At 41.5% G+C, this 20447-nt stretch overlaps 1 protein-coding gene across 5 annotated transcripts in view; it reads left to right on the forward strand.

The window, feature by feature from the left end:
* CHD6 (chromodomain helicase DNA binding protein 6) overlaps positions 1-20447 on the forward strand; it is a 160498-nt gene that overhangs the window by 62319 nt on the left and 77732 nt on the right. For all 5 annotated transcript variants that reach the window (XM_045295407.1, XM_045295412.1, XM_045295409.1 and 2 more), the window contains 6 exons: positions 601-722; positions 2220-2463; positions 4877-5053; positions 5690-5833; positions 8803-9058; positions 10848-11058. In XM_045295407.1, coding sequence (XP_045151342.1) covers positions 601-722; positions 2220-2463; positions 4877-5053; positions 5690-5833; positions 8803-9058; positions 10848-11058 — 1154 coding nt within the window. The remainder of the gene's footprint in view (positions 1-600; positions 723-2219; positions 2464-4876; positions 5054-5689; positions 5834-8802; positions 9059-10847; positions 11059-20447) is intronic.

The following is a 20447-nucleotide window of genomic DNA, read 5'->3' on the forward strand; positions in this document are numbered from 1 at the left end:
GAATCTTGTGTTTAGGGAATTGCACAAATTAATTTTTCAAGATGTTTGCTTTGTGTTGACGTTAGCGCCTACTAACAGAATATCTGACTGCTTTCCTGAGCTGCTGGTCCAGGCACAAAGAAGGGTTTTGTTAAACCCTACTCACAGAACTCAGAAAGAGCTGATTCATAGTGGTTTACTGGGAAAGTCTATGTAAACGAGAAGACTGTGAGAGAAAGTACAATAATATATAACACATACCCAGAATTTAGACAAGTCCGTTTCTTATCTTAATTGATTATTTGCAAATTTTATGGAGGTATGTTGTTACCATATATACTGTACTATAAACTTCCCAGAATATCAGCTGAGGCACCTAATTTTACCACAAAAACTGCATTTAAAAAGTGCTAAAAACTTGGCTTATACATGAGTATATATGGTAGTTTAGTCTGGTGAGCTCTAGAAAACAAGCGTCTGGAAACACATGTTAACTGCAGTTTGAAACCAGCCCTTGGACATAGACTACCATCCCCATTAGTAGGTTATGCCCCATCCAATGTTATGTCCTAAGCTATCATGGTCTCTCCATACCTTGTGCTCCTTGCTTCTCTCTCCTAGGAGCGACCTGCCTCAGACTCCTGGCAGAAACTTGAAAAGTCTCGACAGTATAAGAACAGCAACCAGCTCCGGGAGTACCAGCTGGAGGGAATGAACTGGCTTCTTTTTAACTGGTATAACAGGTGAGGGACTGGAGTAAATGCTACCCAATCGCCATGGACCCATTTTCTGACAGATGACTCCCTGGATGACAATTGCCGTACCTGCAACACTGTGCATGGCAGCAGTGATTCAAGCAACAGAGTCACTGAATTCAGGGTAGTGGTCTTTATTTTCTATGAGCTGTCTGTATCCAAAAACAGTGATGTTTAGGCATCATTGGCTTGTGGTGCTTTTCTTTGCCAACCCACCAAGATGCAAGAAAGCCAAACTCGCTTCCACTGAGTTGATCCCAATTCATCGAGGCCCTGTGGGACAGGGTAGAACTGCCCCTATGAGTCCGTGACTGAAAATCTTAACAGGAGCAGAAAGCTTCATGGTCCACCCCCAAGTAGATGGTGGTTGGAATTGCTGACCTTGCCATTACCAACCACACGTAACACCGACTATGTCACCATGGCCCCTTAAGAAACCTCAAAGGATCGTTTATGGTTATTCGTACTACCTTATGCTTCTAAAAACTCTAGGAAGAATAATTCTGTCCTCAGTTGCTACTTACTCATCGTGAGCCATGGATGTTCTGGATGTAAGCAGTCTATATAACACTGGTTTGAATGCTCTGTGCTCTGTCTTCTGTCAGAATTCAACCGAGACAGCTGGCACTTATGAAAAGAGAGTTGATATTTTCTTAACATTTTAGAACCTACTTCTGTAGTCTTGAGTTTGAAAGATGGCACATTATAAAGGAAAATGGGACTCTGGGGCCTGACAGCCCCATGTTGTCTCTGGCATTTTCTTCCTGTGTGTCAGCACAAACACTGCACCTTTCTGGTGCTGAGTTGCTCGTCTGTCCATTGAGCCAGCTAGCTGGATAGTCACAGCACACTAAGCAGGGCCATTGCTTCATTCACTTGTGGGATTTGGAGTGACCTGGTGGTGTATTTCTGAACTGTTGGCCTTCCATTTAGCAGCCTAATGTATAACCAACTACAAGAGTTACAGTCTCAGGAAATTAACAGGGCAATTCTGCCCTGCCATGTTGGGCCGCTAGGAGTCAGCATCAAGTCCGTGGCAATGAGTTTGGTCTTGGTTTTTGTTGGTGCAGTGGGTTTAAGCACTCGGCTGCAGCCTGTGAGGCCAACAGCTCAAGCCTACCAGCAGTTCCTGTAAAGAGCCACATTCTCGAGAGCCCTGAGGGAGCAGCTGTACCCTAATCCATAGGGTCACTGTGGCTCATTGGTTGTTGGCCTGATTTTGACTCATCACAACCTTGTGGGTAAAAGAGACCAACTTCTTTACTCTGTAAGGAATTTTCCAAGTAGGTTAAATGCTCCTGGATGAAAAATAAGAAGTGAAACTTCTGTAGGTTGTTTGTGTCAGTGTCTGTTCTCTCTGTAAAACCATGATAAGGCCTCACTGATGACCTTATGGACCAGGGGAGTCCCTGAATCATGTTATGACCAAACTCTGCTTCTTGCCATTGTCAATAATGAATTTCCTGTATTTCTTACTCTCTGCAGAAAAAACTGTATTTTAGCTGATGAAATGGGCCTTGGGAAAACCATCCAGTCCATCACATTCCTTTCAGAGATATTCCTGCGGGGAATACATGGCCCTTTCCTCATCATCGCCCCTCTCTCGACCATCACTAACTGGGAGCGGGAGTTCCGGACCTGGACCGAGATGAATGCTATTGTGTACCACGGCAGCCAGATCAGCAGGCAAATGATACAGCAGTATGAGATGGTGTACAGGGATGCACAGGTGAGCCTTACTTACATACACCCCAGAGGCCCAAGGTGCCCTGGTGCCCTGGCCGAAGCTCCCTGCTGACCAGTTTTGCAGAAACAATCATTTGTGAGGCAAACATGCTCCTCCTTGGTAGTTTTTTAAACTTTCAATGAAACACAGGAGTTCAGGGGCTGGTTTCTATCCCAGAGAAGCCAGAGGCCATTCTCAGGACACTGAAAGTTTAGCTCATGAAGTTGCTGTTATCAGAATGCAAACTTTCTGTGAATCCTTACATGCCCCAGGAAGAAAGTGTGTACAGAAGCGAGGTGCCCTGCCAGGCCATTTAGTGAGCGGGGGAACAGAGTTGGCAGGGAAGGACAGAGGGAACACTGATTTCCAATTTCCACAAAGCACTACAGAACTTGTGTAATTTTAGCATATAGTTTTGGTAAGTATGAGGGGGCTTTAAACATTTCATGGAAAAATGGGATGAAAAGATAATGTCACTTTTGAAGACGCCTCATATAATCACTTTGCTGTGTCTGCGTGAGGAGGTGGTGCACTGGGCGCAGGTTTTGATAATTAAGGCGAGCATTAATGCAGTCAGAGGGAAGCCAGTGCTCTCCTCAGGGGCCTTCAGTGGACAGCAGAGGGGGGACACTTGGGAGATAGCCACGATGTGCGCAAACTCCATAAAGCTCTGCCTCAAATGTGACAGCAGCTCCTGGACAGGTAAAAAGGTAAAGGCGTGTCCTGCCTGAGCACTTGTCCCAGGTGAGTCAGGATGATTAGTCTGACTCTGTGTGCTAGAACCCAGATTTCAACTAATTACAAGGCTAAAGAAAAGAGTATTGCTACCAGGGTTCAGGTTCACGTTTATTCCAAACTGTGTTAGGCCAGGGGGCCTAGAGAAACTAATCCAGAGACTCATATGTGTAAATCCAGAGACTCATATGTGTTATAAAGAGCTTTATATCAAAGAGCAATTGTATATTGAGAAACCATCCCAGCCCAGTTCATATCTAGTCCATAAAGTCTGATGATATCCCATAAGTCCGTTACTAGTCCATAACTTCCTCTTCAGACTCACACAGCACATGCAATGATGCAGGAAGATCACAGGCCGGTGAGTGAAAAGTCTTGTGGATCCACTGCTGACAGAAGCTTCTCAGCGCTGGTGCGGTTCTCCACGTGGCTCCTCCAGTTCTGAGTGTGGCTTCTCAACAGGAAGGTGAAACAGCGAGAGAGACTCCTCGTAGGTCTCAGCAAGCAAGTCTCCTGTGACTTGTCAACAGGAGGGTGAAAGCAGGAGGGGACGGGGGAGCCCCTCCACTCGTGATGACAGAATCAAGAGAGGAAGTTACCAGAATCCGCATGAGAAGGCAGTGCCCGCAAGGAGCCATTAAATTGCATCCCTTCACTCTTACATCCTCAAGTTGACTCGAAATTATGTAACTACTACGCAAACTAATCATGTTTAAACAGGTCTCTGATCAGTGGATGGTTGAAGATAAATTCTCCCAGTGATAACATATTGTCTGAATGCCATTGGGGTGCCTTCAAAGAAGAAAAAGGTCCATTCAAAGCACTGGCTTCGGAGGGATCTTTTAGGCCAATGAAATTTAAGTCAGAAAAGTCAGGAAGGATTTCAAGTAATCTTGAAGGATTTTCCCAAACACTAGACAATAGTAGGGGTTTATTGTGAAGAAGTTGCAAGAAAATTGCAAATTATTCTGGTGAGAAGAAAAAGCCAGGAAAGTTGCACCGAGCAATTTATTCCAAGAGTGTAACTGCCCCTGCTGCTTCTACGAGGCTGTCCCAGGAGACTCTTTGGGAAACCCTCTCCCTTCTGCCTGCCCCTTCAGACTTCTTTGTGTTTCCCAAATTCAAACATTTCAGAGCACAATTTGAGTCCCTAGAGAAAGATGTCAAAACTTCCCATTGGACATAGTCTAAATCAAAGAGCACGGGACTCCTGAGTGGGGTGAGAGAGATGGAGACACGAGCCACTTAGATGGAGAGTGCGTTGAGAAACAGTAGCATCACGTTTTGAGTTAATACAGGTTTCTGTGACTTTGTAGCAATATTTTTTGATGGATAGATATGAAAAGGGTCCCTTGGGTATTCAAGCCTGGTCCTGACTGGGAATGTGGGGATCGATACCCATCTGCTTTCCTTATCTGGACAGTTAATAAGTTAAACGCTCCCTCGCTGTGTGAGGGCGAGGCTTCCCTTGCTTGTGTTTCATTGATGCAGTGAGGTTGCGCCTTGGCCCAGCTACCTGCTCATTCTCTTGAGTCCATCCTCACAGGAGGAGTCGCAGTGCTTAGCACCTCCTCTCTTAGGGCCCACACCTACAGTGCTATCTCCTCTACCCCAGCAGGGACCTGGTATTAGAACTCTAGGGCCCCTGAGTAAAGCTCTGCTTTCTGTGTGTCTTTCTCAGGGAAACCCCCTCTCAGGGGTCTTCAAATTCCATGTGGTCATCACAACATTTGAGATGATCCTGGCAGATTGCCCGGAGCTGAAGAAGATCCACTGGAGCTGTGTGATAATCGATGAAGCCCACAGACTGAAGAATAGGAACTGCAAGCTTCTGGAGGGTCTGAAGCTCATGGCCCTGGTGAGAGTTAGTTAGCCAGGGTTCTCTCTGCTAAGCACAGGCGCCTTCACTTCACCGTGGAGGAAGCATTCTTTATGCACTCTGCAGGTAGCTAACTTGACAGTGGAGCATACTCCTTTTGTTGCAGGTCATCCTTTTGTTCTCCATCACTGTGACAGTTAAGGGGTAACATTTTTTGTTGTTAGAAATGGAATCAGTGCTTGAACTTTGCTATTGATTCATTCCCAAAGAGATACAGGGAAATCTTAAAGGACTTGACAGCTGTGACCTGGAAATGTATGGTGTTCTGGCTGGTTTTCAGTTTCCTGGATGATCTGATACCAAGGAGAATGGTCTTTAGAACTTGCCTGACTTGGCCCAGTGCCCAAGTATGTGGTAGGCAGGCCTGTAGTATGAGGAGTGGCTGAATGGTGGCTTCATTATCATGAAATGGTTACTAAAATCAGCAACATGACCTGAAAGGTGGGTCGATTCACTTATTGACTGGGCCCGTACAATGTGTGAGCACCCTGTCTTTTTCTAAAAGCAGAGGGAGTTGGCCCAGGTTGAGTGCAGAATGCCCCAGCTTCGTATTCCCACCAGAGCATAAGTGTTTGAGCCCAGACACCATGCATCACATCCTTTCCATTTGTGCAGGAACACAAAGTGCTGCTCACAGGAACGCCCTTGCAGAACTCCGTGGAGGAGCTCTTCAGTCTGCTCAATTTCCTGGAGCCATCACAGTTTCCTTCCGAGACTGCTTTCCTCGAGGAGTTTGGAGACCTGAAAACAGAGGAGCAGGTAAATAGGCATCTGAAGGATTGAAGAGACCATGTAGTGGTGACTTTCCATGTCACAGAGAGAACAGATTGCTGTGAAGACAGAAGGTAGCCAGTCTTCCCAGACAAACATTGCCTCCTCTGTTTGTTGCTCTGTGTCAGGGAGAGTTAGCTGTTCATTAGCAGGTCTTATTGCTCTGATGGGAGATGACTCAGGATCCAAAATATCAGGTCTCCTACCTTCACCAGTGGCACTTGGAAGGTGGTGGTTTTGATGATACCTCTGGCCTGGGAAGCATGGGCTTTCTTCCGCTTCCCTCATTTTCATCCTTCCTCCTGCTTAATCTGAACTTTGTTCTCGGGTCCATTCACTTGGGCACACAATACACAGGCAGTGAGGTAAGGCAAGCAGTCCCATCCCTCCAGGAGTTGGTAAATCCCATTTTGCCCAGTTAGGCAAAAGTTTCTCACTTTTCAAAGGCCCAGTCCTTCTAAGTTCAGCTTATTGGACTCCAAGCCGATTCAAAACAATTGACTTTAGTAAATATCGATTGACTGTTGGATGTCTCTACAAGGGGTGCTAGAAATGAGGCAGCTAAATTAAAATGCCTTAAGAGAAATAAAGAATACGGTGATAAGCTTTAAAGTAGAGAGAGAGAGCCCACAGAATAAGGAAAGTCTTTATGGAAAGAGTATAACTTGAAAATGGACTTTGAAGGGGAGAGAGAGACGTCACTACTGTGCAAAGGAAAAAACAGCATAATTGGGGCCATGAAATTTATTCAGTAATAAGGAGTTGAACTGGAACCAGGTGGGTGAATTGTAGAGTATAAGGCCAGAGGGGTATAGGGTTCTGTTGGGGTGGGAGGCGGGGTGAGGGTACCTTGGAGGACAGTTGGAAGAGTTTGACAAGTAAAGCCATGCAGGGCTTTGATGACAGCACTGACATCATTAGTTCTGCTAAATTAATCTAGCAATCGTGTTAAAGTGGGTTGGGGCAAAGCATTTGGGGAATGAGAAGGTTTGGGATTTCTTGGGCACATAGGTTCCCAGACTTATTTGGCCCTTTTTTCCCAGAAAGATTACTCAGCACACTACTTCCTCCTTCCCCCACAATTGAAATGGTCTAAGCTTTGCAGCCCCCTGGGTTGTTCCAGCGTTCGCCAGGGGAGATAACGCCTACTTTGGGAAACATGGCTCTAGCAGATGTCAGGAGTACACTCTGTGGCTCCAATCTGTTTCTTTCTACTTCTGATGCAAGTCACACTTGGAGAGCAGTTCTGATTGGCAATGTCTGTTGATTCTTCATGAGCCATGTCTAGCCTTCTCTCCATTTTTGGTCCATTAGAAAAACATCCTCTTCTCCCTTGGCACGTAATTTGTGGTATGCATTTTTTTCTTCTTCCTAGACAATGACCTTCTTGAGGACATGACCCACATCTTCTTCAAAGTTGTGTTTGTTATATTGACCAGCACAGTGTCTGGCATATAGTATACTCTAAATGATTCAAGGTATGAACTAAATGAAAGGCAAAAATGGAAACTCAGCACGCGGCAGATTGGAAATTGTCTCTTTAACAGTTAGCTAGCAGTGTCTTTTTCCATTGGGTTTTTAAGTCAATGCTTACCTGGTTAGGGGATTCCTGAGTACCCTTGTTGATAAAATCAAGGTCTCATAAGAGTTAGGTTTAGGATTGGGTTAGGAGGAGGCCCAGACTCACTGCCATTGAGCCTATTCCAACTCCTAGCAACCTAACACAGGGTTTCTGAGGCTCTAAATCTGTAGAAATCAGAGAGCCCCTTCTTTCTCACAAAGAATAGCTGGTGAGTTTGAACTGCTGACCTTGTGGGTAAGTGGCCCAATATTTACTAAACAGTGCCAGCAGGTCTTGCCTAATTAAGAGAAACTCATAAAAATGGCAGCAAATGTCTATATTTTAAGCCACAGTAAATGTAAAATTTTAAAAAGCATCTGCTTTCACAATGAAGCATATTCATAATTGTCTGAAACGTGCCTCCAGCAAGTAACTCTTCTAATCACTCTGTCTCTTCCAGAAGAATTACCACAGCACCTCTCACACACTGCTTGTTTGTGCAGACTCTGCCAGTTTTTAACATTCTAAATAACCCTTTCTGACATGGAAACTGAATTTCCTCTGGTTTGCTTTCCTATCAGCATTAATCACACTGGAGCTATGGTTAGCTCAGGGTTAGCCCAGGTGCCCTGCATGAGTCCCTCCTCTGCCGTTGTCTTTTCAGGCGAGGGAGCCAGTCTCCTCGCTGGTGCAGACAGATAAGTAGCTAGAGATCTGCTCAGCTCCAGGCTTTTAGGGGAAGAGCAGACAAGTCCTAGCACAGAAACCACCTGACCTTAAGTGCTCCAGCTGTGACAGCTGTCAGGGTGGAATGGGAGGTGTCACTTAAAATGTTAACTCTTTACATGTGGCTACCTCCAAACATGTAGGCTGGTGGACATGTAATAGAAAGTATAGAAAAGATTTCTTTCCAAATTACCTCTACCTCTTTGTTGTTTTAGCATCTAAGTGTCCTCCTTGTAATGTGTCACTTGTAATTGCTAACATGGTTTAAAGTGTTGCTGGTGTGTGTGTGTGTGTGTGTGTGTTAGATTTGTTTTCTTCACTCCAGAGCAGATACTATCTTTTTAATCTTTCTCCCTATATAAGAGGAGGCTTCACAGTTTGTGGAGAAATGGAATTAAAAGATAGAAGCTTTCCACAAACTTGTTGATTTACACACACACACACACACACACACACACACACACACACACACACACACACCTGTGGTGGTTTGCAAGGTTGCCACGTAGTCTCAGTAGTTATACAAACCAGATCCTTTTTTTCCTTTTTAGTACCATTGTGCACCTCCATGTGCAGGGATCAGCCATGACCTTTCTTTAGCCCTGTTGTTATGATGCTCTGACTAGATGCTTGAGATCAGGCCAATGAACGGATCTTATTTCCTGGACAGGTGAAGAAACTACAGTCTATCCTAAAACCGATGATGCTGCGGCGGCTAAAAGACGACGTGGAAAAGAACCTTGCTCCCAAACAAGAGACGATCATTGAGGTGGAGCTGACCAACATCCAGAAAAAGTATTACCGGGCCATCTTGGAGAAGAACTTCTCCTTCCTGGCCAAGGGGGCAAATCAACACAACATGCCCAATCTCATCAATACCATGATGGAGCTGAGGAAGTGCTGTAACCACCCTTACCTGATCAACGGTGAGTGTGAGGCAGGGGAGTAAGGAGGCCAGGCAGACACCTTTGCCAAAAACGACTGGTTGTCAAAGATCTCATCAATCGAACTCTCATTATATGCTAAACAAAATCGTCATAGTTTATACAGACTCCTGGTGACTCCAGATGTGTCAGAGTAGAACTGTGTAGAACTGTCCACCTAAGGTTTTCAAAAGTCAATCACTAAGCCTTTCTTTTGAGGCACCCGTCAGTGAGTTCGAACCTCCAGCCTTTTGGTTAATAACAGAGCATGTTAACCATTAGCACCACTCCACCTTATGTGCCAGGATGTGTATTTCCTCTGCTTTTTACAGAGTGTAAAGCTAAGGCTCAATAAGATTAATAGATTTGCTTTGGTAAACTAGCCTAATAAGTGCACAGAGCCAAGAGGTGAACCTTCCTCTACCAGCTGTGCCTGCTAGCAGATGGATGTCACTCACCAGTCTCTGGTCCTTAATGTACTTGCAGTCTGGCCTATTCACTGCACCTTGAGACAGGGAATTGTATTACTTAGCTAGATTGATAATGGTGCAATAACTCTGCAGCTCAAACAGTTCATTGTAGTAGTTAAAGATGCCAGAGTCCCGTGGAGCGCAGTGCTAACTTAAGTACTCAACTCCTAACCAAGAAATTAGTGGTTAGAACTCACCAGCCAGTATACAAAAGAAAGCACCTGGTTCTGCCCCGTAAAGGTTAGTTACGCAAAGTGAGCGATTCTCAACCTGTGGGTCTCAATCCCTTTGGAGATCGAATGGCCCTTTCACAGGGGTTGCCTGATTCATAACTGTAGCAAAATTACAGTGATGAAGTAGCAACAAAAATAATGTTGTGGTTGAGGGGGTCACCACCACATGAGGAACTGTGTTAAAGGGTCGCGACATGAAGGTTGAAAACCACTGGTCTAGTTGATTCTGACTCAGTAGATTCTGCAACCTGATTGACAGAGCAGAACTGCCCCATTAGGGTTTCCCAGGCTTTCGTCTTTACAGTAAGGAGCCCAGGGCACAATGGGTTGGGACTGCCAGCCACATCTTCGATGGAGTAGCTGCCGGGATCTAACTACCACCCTTTTGGTAAGCTGTCAAGCACTTTAACCACTGCACCACCAGGACTCCTCCCATAAAGAGTGTAGCCTAAAAAATCTAAATGAGGCAGTTTTACTCATACTGGTTACTCGTTGGGCTGCTAACCACAAGGTCAGCAATTCGAAAACCACCAGCCACTCCTTGGAAGAAAGATAAAGCTTCCTAGTACCATAGAGTTGCAGTCTCAGAAATCCACAGGGACACTTTTACCCTGTCCTATAGGGTTGCTATGAGTTGGAATCTACTCAATGGTAGTAACAATAATCAAATTGCTTTAAAACAGGAACATTATATGGAAATGCAAGGAATCTAGAAAAGCCTAAAAAAACAAATCTTGGAATGGGGAGGGGCATCAGAGAATTATGTCAGAAGCCTTTACAAAATGTTTTAATCAAAATAGGGCTCGTGCTCTCTTAAAGCTAGTCTTTGTGATGGCTTCATCTCCTTCACTTCCGGTGAAGGTTTCCTTACTTGGGTGGGTCATCTTAGAGCTTGGCATCTGCACAACTTCTCTCTGCTTGCTGGGACATCCTAGAAAAACAGTCCCTGTGCTCTGCAAAGCGACCCTGCTGTCGCAGCTGAGGGGCCCTCCCGAAATGGCTTTATGTTTCCTAGGAGCTGTAAAACAGAAGAGTAGCTTTGACCTTAATGCTTTGTTCAAGGAATAGTTTTGTTCCATTCCTTTTCAGGGGCAGAGGAGAAAATTTTAGAAGATTTCCGAAAAACCCACAGCCCCGATGCTTCTGACTTTCAGCTGCAGGCCATGATTCAGGCAGCGGGGAAGCTGGTGCTCATTGATAAGCTGCTCCCCAAGCTGATTGCTGGTGGCCACAAAGTACTCATCTTCTCCCAGATGGTGCGCTGCCTTGATATCCTGGAAGATTATCTCATCCAGAGAAGGTGAGCCTTTATCAGGGCTGCAAGCATGTTCCTTCCCTTACAGCTTGCCCCACTCATTCAGCTAGCTAAAGGGAATCTCCTCCTATAGATTGAGTAAAATTCCTACCTATATGCCTTACTCCCCTCTAACCTCAGCTCTAATTATCTGGAGGAATTCCATAGCCTGTAAACATTGAATTCTTCATTTGCTTTTCTTAAAAACAAACAAAACTGCCTGTGTATTTGTATTCATTTTTGTTGAATGAAAAAAATAAGATGGAATTAAAGAGTTTAAAATTTAATTAATGGAAAATTAGTGCATTAACTCCCCCCTTTCGGTTTTGCTTAATGATGAGATTAAAAAGTGAGATCATAGAAAGCTTCACAATATCAAATTTTTAAAGTTTAGCTGACAACAAAAATTAATACTTTGGTGATATTTAATATTCTTCTCAGCAAACCCTTTAAGGTTGATGCTATACTAGCTGTACCTCCCAGGTTGTTTTCATGTTCAGACTCAAAATTCCGTGAATCTAAATCGGCTGCTCATGCAGGTGAAATGCCTTTTGTTGCATGGGCTGTTTAGATCCTGATTTGGGTCGGTTCATCAAACCACATCTTAGAGTACCAGTAATTTTGTGATAGCTCCATTATCTGAAGATGATAATTGGATCTTTTAAATGTACTGTTAATGAAGAAAGACTGTTTGAGACCATAGAAATTCTTAGCCTAGGCATTGGTAAGGAAATCTGTGTTTTCATCATAAAAAATTATGATTTTTCTTCATAACAAACCCCAGTTGGCTTAACTATTTGTATCTTAGAAGATCCTGTTTGCTTTTATAACATGTAATTTATAGAGAATGCTAAAGGAAATGACAGATTCAACTGTGGGGTGAGCTGATATTTAATATTGCAAAAATCCCAAGTCTGATTTGACAAAAGAATTTCTGATAAAGCCTTTTCATGTTTTATAAACTCACTAGGTTAGGAGTCCATTGCTGGAGTATACTTACTTATAAATATTCTCTTATTCGTTCTGATAACATTCAACTATTAGTTTGCCAATTTTAAAAAGAACACAAAAAATGAGTAACAGTGTAATGAAGCAACCTGCTAAATTCACAAGTCTTTATTTAGCTATTCATGCTGCTTTTATTGTATCATTAATTGCTTATTGTATTGTGTCAAAAGCACAGAAGTATTACAGTTTCATGTGAAAATATGGAAAGATATGCCACTGCTTCCCACACAAAGCCCTCCTTGTGCTTTGGGATTCTGTTTGAATTCTTCTCGCTGTGTGCAAGTGTTTAGTTTTGTTGTTTGTTTCACTGAATTGAATTTATATTATACCTTCTGTTTGACTCACATTTTTAATTTAATAGATTATGAAATGCTTTCTTTATTCTTTACCATAATTTTGATGATCTGCATGATACTCTTAAAGGTAGCTTCCTAATTATTTAGCATTGTAAGGAACTCTATAGGTGTTCCTTTAAATTCCATGTGTATGTCTCTAGTTTTCTTTAGGATAAATTCCAGTGTAAATTTTTAAAAGCATCTGATAAAATCCACTAGAAAGATTTATAATTTTATTTATATATCTTACAACAGCGTATGAGAATGAATCTTAACATACACCAATCAAGTACTACTATTTCCTCTTAATTTTTGCTATTTCAGTAAGGCAAACTTAAGGTGTCTTGTTCTGTGTTTCAGTGTGAATGAATATTTATTAGCTGCCCCCCTCCTTTTGTGAGTTGCTCATTCATGTTCTCTGTTCATTTTCTGTTGTCCTGTGCCTTTTTGTTACTATGGAAGCTGTTTGTTTACTTAAGAATGTGGTGCAAATACTTTCCCCATTGTTAATGAACAAATTAAAAATAATTTGGTAGTATTGTGCTTTTGTTTACGGGTGTGGGTTTTTGCTTGCTTAATAGTCAAATTGCTCGGTGTTAGCTTAAAATAACCTTACATGTGTTTAAAAGGTTTTTCCCCAAGTCCCAACTCTGAGACCATATGAACGTTCGGGAGTATATATTCTTTTTAGTTCCTTTGGGTGTTTTCTCCCAAACGCCATCCACCACGGTTCATCTGGCCTTAAATCAGTGGTTCTCAGCCTGTGGGTTGCGACTCCTTTGGGGGTCTAACAACCCTTTCCCAGGGGTCGCCCGATTCATAACAGTAGCAAAATAACAGTTATGAAGTAGCAACAAAAATAATTTTATGGTTGAGGGGTCACCACAACACGAGGAAATGTATTTAATAGTCGCGGCATTGAGAGCCACTACCTTAAATGTTGTCATTTCTCTTCCCTTTTTAATTTCATTTTTATTTTCTCATAAGTTTTCTCATGTCATTTTAAAAAAACAAATGGTTCTATTAAACTTAAGAAAAATTGCATTCCCTAATTAACTGCCATCCCACCCTCTGTGTCTCCTTTCCCGCTTTCCCATCCCGGTTCACTCCCCCTTCCCTTCTAGAAGCATGAATACTTAGCCCTCTTTCTCTGCCACTCATGCCGCCACTTAGGCAATTTCCTGCCCTCTCATCTACCCAGAATGTCACAGAATGTTTTGAGTTACATCAGTAATCTCTACGAGCTAGAATCCACTCTAAAGCAGTGAGCTTTTGAGTTACATTGGAGCACCTCTTCTAGAAGCTTCTGAGAAAGGTTGATTAATGGGATAATTTTGAGACCTTGTCAGAAAACACTTTCATCTTACTCTCATTCTTTTGAGTTATAATTTGGCTGGATTTGAGATTACAAGGTAGAAATCATCTCCCCGTCAGAAATTTGAAGTTGCTGCTCCATTGCTTTCCCACTTCCAGTGTTGCTGTTGAGAAGTTAAAAGCTCTCTGATTTCTGGTCTGTGTTAGTAAAATGTTTTGTTTGTTTCTTTTGAGGTTTTCTTCTTTTTCTCCAATGCTATGAGATTTCATCCTGCTTTTTGGGTGGGATCCGTTGTGCTGGGTGTTGAGTTCCCCATCTGAAATCTTAAGTTCCTTTGTTTCTGGGGAATTTTCTTGAATGTTATCGTTCACTATTTCTTGTTGTTACACCTCTTGGTTGAATTCTTATTATGTGTAAGTCAGATATTCTGGACTGATCACTTTATTTTCTCTTTTTCCATCATATTGTCTGTGGTACCTTCTGTTAGAAATACTTCTGTCTTCCAAAATACTTTGAGTTCTCTTTAATTTAATGAATATGATTATAGTAGCTATTTTAAAACTCTTGCTTGGTATTTAGAACACCTCAGAGTTTGATTTTAATCTTGAGAATGACTCATATTTTTGTGATTTTTCATGTTTCCTAATTTGTTGTTTTGTTTTCCTTGAACATTTTGGCTATTATTTATGTTGCATAGATTCTGAATTCTGTCATGTTGCTCTGAAGAGGGGTTTTTCTTCTAAGCTTTATTGGCATGTAATTTAGTTCAGTCACATCAAAAAGAGTTGTACAATCATCACTACAATCGATTTAGAACATATTCTTCATTCTTGTACTCAATTGCTATTAGCTCCTCATTTTCCCCTGACCTCCCCTGCCATACCCTGAAGGAAACAATTATCCAGGTACTGTCTCTATAGATTTACCTGTTCTGGATTTCGCATACAGAACATTAGAAACAAAACAAAAATAACAAGTGTTTTTTTGTTTTGTTTTTAATCATTTTATTAGGGGCTCATACAACTCTTATCACAATCCATACATACATCAATTGTGTAAAGCACATTTATACATTCATTGCCCTCATCATTCTCAAAACATTTGCTCTCCACTTAAGCCCCCGGCATCAGCTCCTCGTTTTTTCCCCCTCCCTCCCCACAAGTGTTTGTTTGTTTTTTAATTTGGAGGCAGTTACCTTAGCGGGACTCAAAATGCAAATTCTGCCAAGGTAAAGTACTGCTTTGATCTCAGAGTACTATCTTTACTTCTGATTTAAAAATATATTTTGATTTTCATTTTTGTTGGGAATTTACTCAGCAGAAGCACCAATTTAGCGGTTTCTACATGTGTGATCGGTGATATTAATTACCTTCTTCAGGTAGTATAGGCATCCTCACCATCCTTTTCTGAATTCCTTTTCCTGTCCCATCACATAAACTCAACACCCGCTAAGTTGGCTTGGTTGTCTTTTGAGTTACTATTGTCAGTTTGAACCCATATAGAGGGCTGTTTAAAAGACCTGTTGCTCAGGTCAGGCATTCTATTGTTGGGTATGTGTTGGGCTGCATGGTCAGCAGTTCGAAACCACTAGCAGCTCCAAGGGAGAAAGACTGGTTTTTCTACTCCTGTAAATAGAAAGTTTGGTTTGTTTGTTTTGTTGGTTGGTTGGGGTTTTTTTTGTTTGTTTTTTTTTTGGTTGGTTGGTTGGTTTTAAAGAAGACTTAAGGGGATACTTTTTGGTTTAAGGTTTAAAGATTATTTTAGGGCAAGTTTCAGGTTCCATCCAGCCCCCATCCTGGCTCCAAAAAATTGAAATTTTCTGAGAACTTGAAATTTTTGTTCTGTATATTCCCCCTTTTGATTAGAATTAAGCATACACTCTTTGTTCAGAATATTCAGTAATAGTAACCAGGCACCATGCAGTTCTTCTGGCCGCATGGTAAAGGAGATTTTTGTCCTTGGAAACAATTAAGACACAAATACCTCCCGATCCTGCTGCTGCTTTTGTTGCTCCAAGTGAATAGAGACCAATTGTTGTTTCTTGGGTTACAAATTGCAAGCTTTTAAGACTCCAGGCCATAGTACATAATGAACTCAGACATAAAACCAACGCACTAAAAAGGTAGTAAGCCAATTGATAGTTCAGGTTACTTTCATTTGGCCTTGTGTTTGGGTGAATCAAAAGTGTGCCAAGGGGTTGAGATAGAATTTATGTTTTCCAAGGATTCCCTCTCCGTCCTGGTTTGCACAAGTCCCTTGCCTTGGTGCCTTTGGACAGAAAGACAGCAAGCAGCTTTTTATAAGAGCTGCAGCTGCTCTGCATCTTCATGCTGTGGCTGTAGTCTTCCTTCAGACCCAATCCATAACTTGGGATTCCTTTCCAAAATAGGCCTGCTTTTGTGAACTCTCTGGTGCCTTCTTGTTGCATGCTCTCAAGTCAGTTCCATCTCAACATGACCATGTGTAAAAAGAACGGATTGCCATCCTCATAACTGTCCCTGTTTGAGCCCACTGTTGCAATCAATGTCAGTCTAGCTCGTTAAAAGGTCACCCATTTTCTGACTTTCTACTAAAAGGCGCTTTGGCACTTGACTGCTAAGCACAAGGTTGATGGTTCAAACGCACCAACTGTTCTATGGAAGGAGATTTGGCAGTCTGCACCCATGAAATAGTGTCTATGGGAATGTTTTGTTTGTCTTTGTTCATTTTCTATTTTAGTCATTTATCCATTTATTTTATTCCTCTTTATTTTAAGTGTGGTTATTTGCCAGAAAATTGGTTGGTTAAAACTCCACCACCACCACCACCCCCTACCAAAAGTAGAACCTTATATTTTAGATCAAAGACTTTCTTCGGATTTTTTTGTTTTTGAGACTTTATCAAGCTCATTAGAAGCTCTGGGCTGATGAACTAGGCATGGCTGTAGGCTTCACTATCCATAACTGTTCACTGTCCATTTGGCTGGACTGTTTCATTGGGAAACCTCGGATACCAAGGTTTTTGTTTTTGTGATTTTTTTTTTTTTAATACCAAGTTTTGAGAGGGTGGTTCTTTCTTTCCCCTCTTTCTCCTAAAGGGTGTAATGAAAGTGGATTCAGGGAGAACAGTAGTGAGGACTCAAAAAGAAAACTAACTGCCATTGAGTCAGTGCCAGTTCATGGAGGTCTCTATAAGATAGTGTAGAACTGCCTCTGTGGGTTTCCCTGGTGCCTGTTGGTTTCATACTGCTGATCTTGCAGTTGAACACCTAATGTGTAACTCACTGCACTACCCTGGCAATGATTAACCAGAAAACCTTCAAATGCTCTGTCATCAAGTTGATTCTAATTCATGCAACCCTAAAGGACAGAGAGGATTTCTGAGACTAACTCTTTACAGGAGTGGAAAGCCTCATCTTCCTCCCATAGAGCGGTTGGTGGTTTTGAACTGCCAACCTTGTCACTAGCAGCTCAACTCTTTACCCCTATGCCACCAGAGCTTTTCTTGGCAAAAATTAGGTCTCGCTATTCTTGTTTCTCTTGTCTTGGACTGTGATTGTCCTTTGTTAGAGTGGCTGATGGGCTTCTATTTTTACCCTTTCAGGCTAGGTTGGATGACCTGGGAGATCAACTGACACTTAATATTCACCCAGTTGCTCAGTTCACTGCATCACAGCTGTCAGCTATGCCTGGTACCCCCAGTGCCTGAGCCCTATAACTGTTTTATAATGCAAAATTAGGTTGTTTTTCTTCTAGAATTCTGCTCTCTTCAAATCATTTGCCGCTTGGTGTGCTTTTCTAACTTCTAAATCGTTATCACGTCTTCCTCTTATAAGTTTATATAGGGGAAGAAGGGTATGCCTTTTTCGGGTGTCTTTTTAGCACAGGTTTGGAGATATCAAAGAATTAAATGAACGGGGTAATTCATAATCTTTGGCCAGTTGTTATTTCTCAGTCTACAGTTCTTCTGTAGTTTTGAAAAATTACACATTATAATGTGGTCTAATTCTATTTTCAGTTATATCTAATTCTCTAATCACCATTTATTAATAGTTTGTCTTCCATTTGTGTAAAATATCATCCATAAAATATTCTGAGAGGTTTTATATGCTGGGTATATGTCAAGCCTTTCTTTTTGGTCAACAATTCTATTCCTTTACTCATACATTATTCATCTGCCAGTTTGTTATCCTTGTGTGTTGATGTGACTCTAGAGGCTGTAATTTTGTGTTAAATGCCATCAAGATCACCCTGGTGGATAGCTTTTTAGCAGAACTTTCATACTAAGACAGACTAGGAAGGAAGGACTAGGTGATCTATTTCTTTTTTATGGCCAATGAAAAACTTTGTAAATATCAGTGGAACAGTGTCTGCTATAGTGTCAGTAAATGGGCCGGTTAGGCTGTAAGGCACTCAAAATATGACAGAAGAGCTGCCTCCTCAAAGTAGGGTTGACATTATTATGAATAACATGGTTGGAGTAAAGGTTTCGAGACCTTGATTTGGTGGTGTGGCATGGCTCAAAAGGGAGAACACAGTTGCAAACATCTGTTAATTAATAATCAGAAAGTAAAATGTAGGAAATAAGAATCTGGAAATATTGGAAGACATCGAAAATGAAATGAAATTCAAATATTGTTATCCTTAAGAATAATGAGCTAAATGGACTAGGCCATTCTTATTCTAAAAGTCATATGGTCTGTTATATTAGGAATGACAAATTGAAGAGGAATGATAGTGTCACATTCATCATCAAAAAGAACATTTTAAGATCTATCTTGAAGTATAGTGCTGTCACTGATAAGTGAATATCATCAATATGCTTCCAAGGAAGACCGGTTAATATACTCTTATTCAAATTTACACACCCACCACTAGTACCAAAAAGGAAACTGAATTTTTTTGGCCAAATTCTGCAGTCTAAAATTGATCAAGATGCATTGATAATGGAATTTAAAAACAGAAGGATAATTAAGGATCAATAGTTGGAAAATAAGAGCTTGGTGATTAAAAAACAATGCCAGAGATTCCATGATAGAATTTGCAAGACCAATAACCAATTAATTCAAAATACCTTTTCAACAACATAAAATGGTGAATACTCATTGCCCTCTCCTGGTGGATTCACAAGAATCAAACTGACTGCATCTGTGTAGAAAGAGATGACAGAAACTTGCATCAGCCAAAAAGGCCAAGGACTGACGGTAGAACAGCCCATCAATTATATGTTTGTAAGTTCAAGCTGCATCTGAAGAAAAAAGTTCTACAAGAGTCGAAATAGGCCCTGGAGTATACCCAATTTGAATTTAGAGACCATCTCAGGAATAAATTCGATGTATTGAACACTAATGTTCAAAGACTACATGAGTTGTAGAATGCCATAAAAGACATCATCTGTGAAGAAAGCAAAAACCAAACCACAGTCACTGCCATGAAGTCAATTCTGACATACAGCAGCCCTGTAGGGTAGCGTAGAACTTCCTCTCAGTTTCTAAACCTGAAAATCTTCACAGCAGTAGAAAGCAGCCTCATCTTTGTCCCTAAGAGTGATTGGTGGTTTCAAACTGCTGACCTTGTGGTTAGCAGCCCAATGTGTAACCCACTACACTACCAGGGCTCCAAGAAAGTAAAAAGATCTTTAAAAAGACAAAAAAGCAAGGGGAAAAAAGTCAGAAGAGATGTTGAAACTTACTTTAAGCAAACAGAAGAAATGATGACGTAAAAGAACTGAACAGAATAGTTCAAAGAAAAAGTAAAATATGTGAAAAGACCTGGAGTTAGAAAACCAAAAGGGATGATTAAGCTCTTTCTCAAGCTGAAAGAACTGAAGAAAAAAAATCAAGTCACAGTTGCAATATTGAAGGATTCTATGGAAAAGTTAGTAAATAACACAGGGAGTCTCAAGAGAAGGTAGGAAAAATACACAGTCATCAAACCAAAACGAGCTGGTCAGCATTCAGCCAATTTCAGGATGTAACATAGGGTGAAGAACTAATGAAAGAGTACAAGCTGACTGAAGTACAAGTGAGAAACAGGGCTCCAGGAATTTGCAGAAAACCAGCTGAGACATTCAGCCAACGAACCCAGTGCTAGAGTGCTGACTCATGTCAAGGAATTTGGAAGAGTTACCTGGCCAGCCAATGGAAAGAGACTCCATATCCATGCCCATTCCAAAGAAAGGTGATCCAACAGAACACAGGAATTACAGATATATACCTCATACAGGTACAGTTTAGCTGAAGAGAATTCAGTAACAGTGAAGTAATATAGCAGCAAAGAACTGTCAGTAATTCAAACCAGGATCAGAAGATGACGTGGAATGAGAGGCATCATTGATAAAGTCAAATAGAGCTTGGTTGAAAACAAAGAATACCAGAAATATGTTTATCTGAGTTTCAATGACTATGCAAAGGCATTTGAGTATTTGGATGATGATAATTATGAAGGGCATTACTCCGAATGGAATTTCCAGAGCACTTTACATATGTGCCTGGGATTTGTATGTAGACCAAGAGGCTTTTGAATTTGAATAGAGCAGGAGAATATTATCTGGTTTAAAGTGAAGAATATGTGTTTCAGAGTTGTATTCTCTCATTGTACTTGCGCAGTCTGTTTGCTGAGCAAATAATCTGAGAAAATGAACTGTGTAAAGAATGGCACCAATTTGGCCTCCACTCAAGTACTCCCTCAACACAAGAATACTTTCTTCTAGTAAATTGGCATTCTATGATGCTCACCTTCCCGACACAACCGCTGAAG

Source organism: Echinops telfairi, unplaced genomic scaffold (genome assembly GCF_000313985.2).
Source record: "Echinops telfairi isolate 266 unplaced genomic scaffold, ASM31398v2 ScPeMD7_5592;HRSCAF=6446, whole genome shotgun sequence".
NCBI lineage: Eukaryota > Metazoa > Chordata > Mammalia > Afrosoricida > Tenrecidae > Echinops > Echinops telfairi.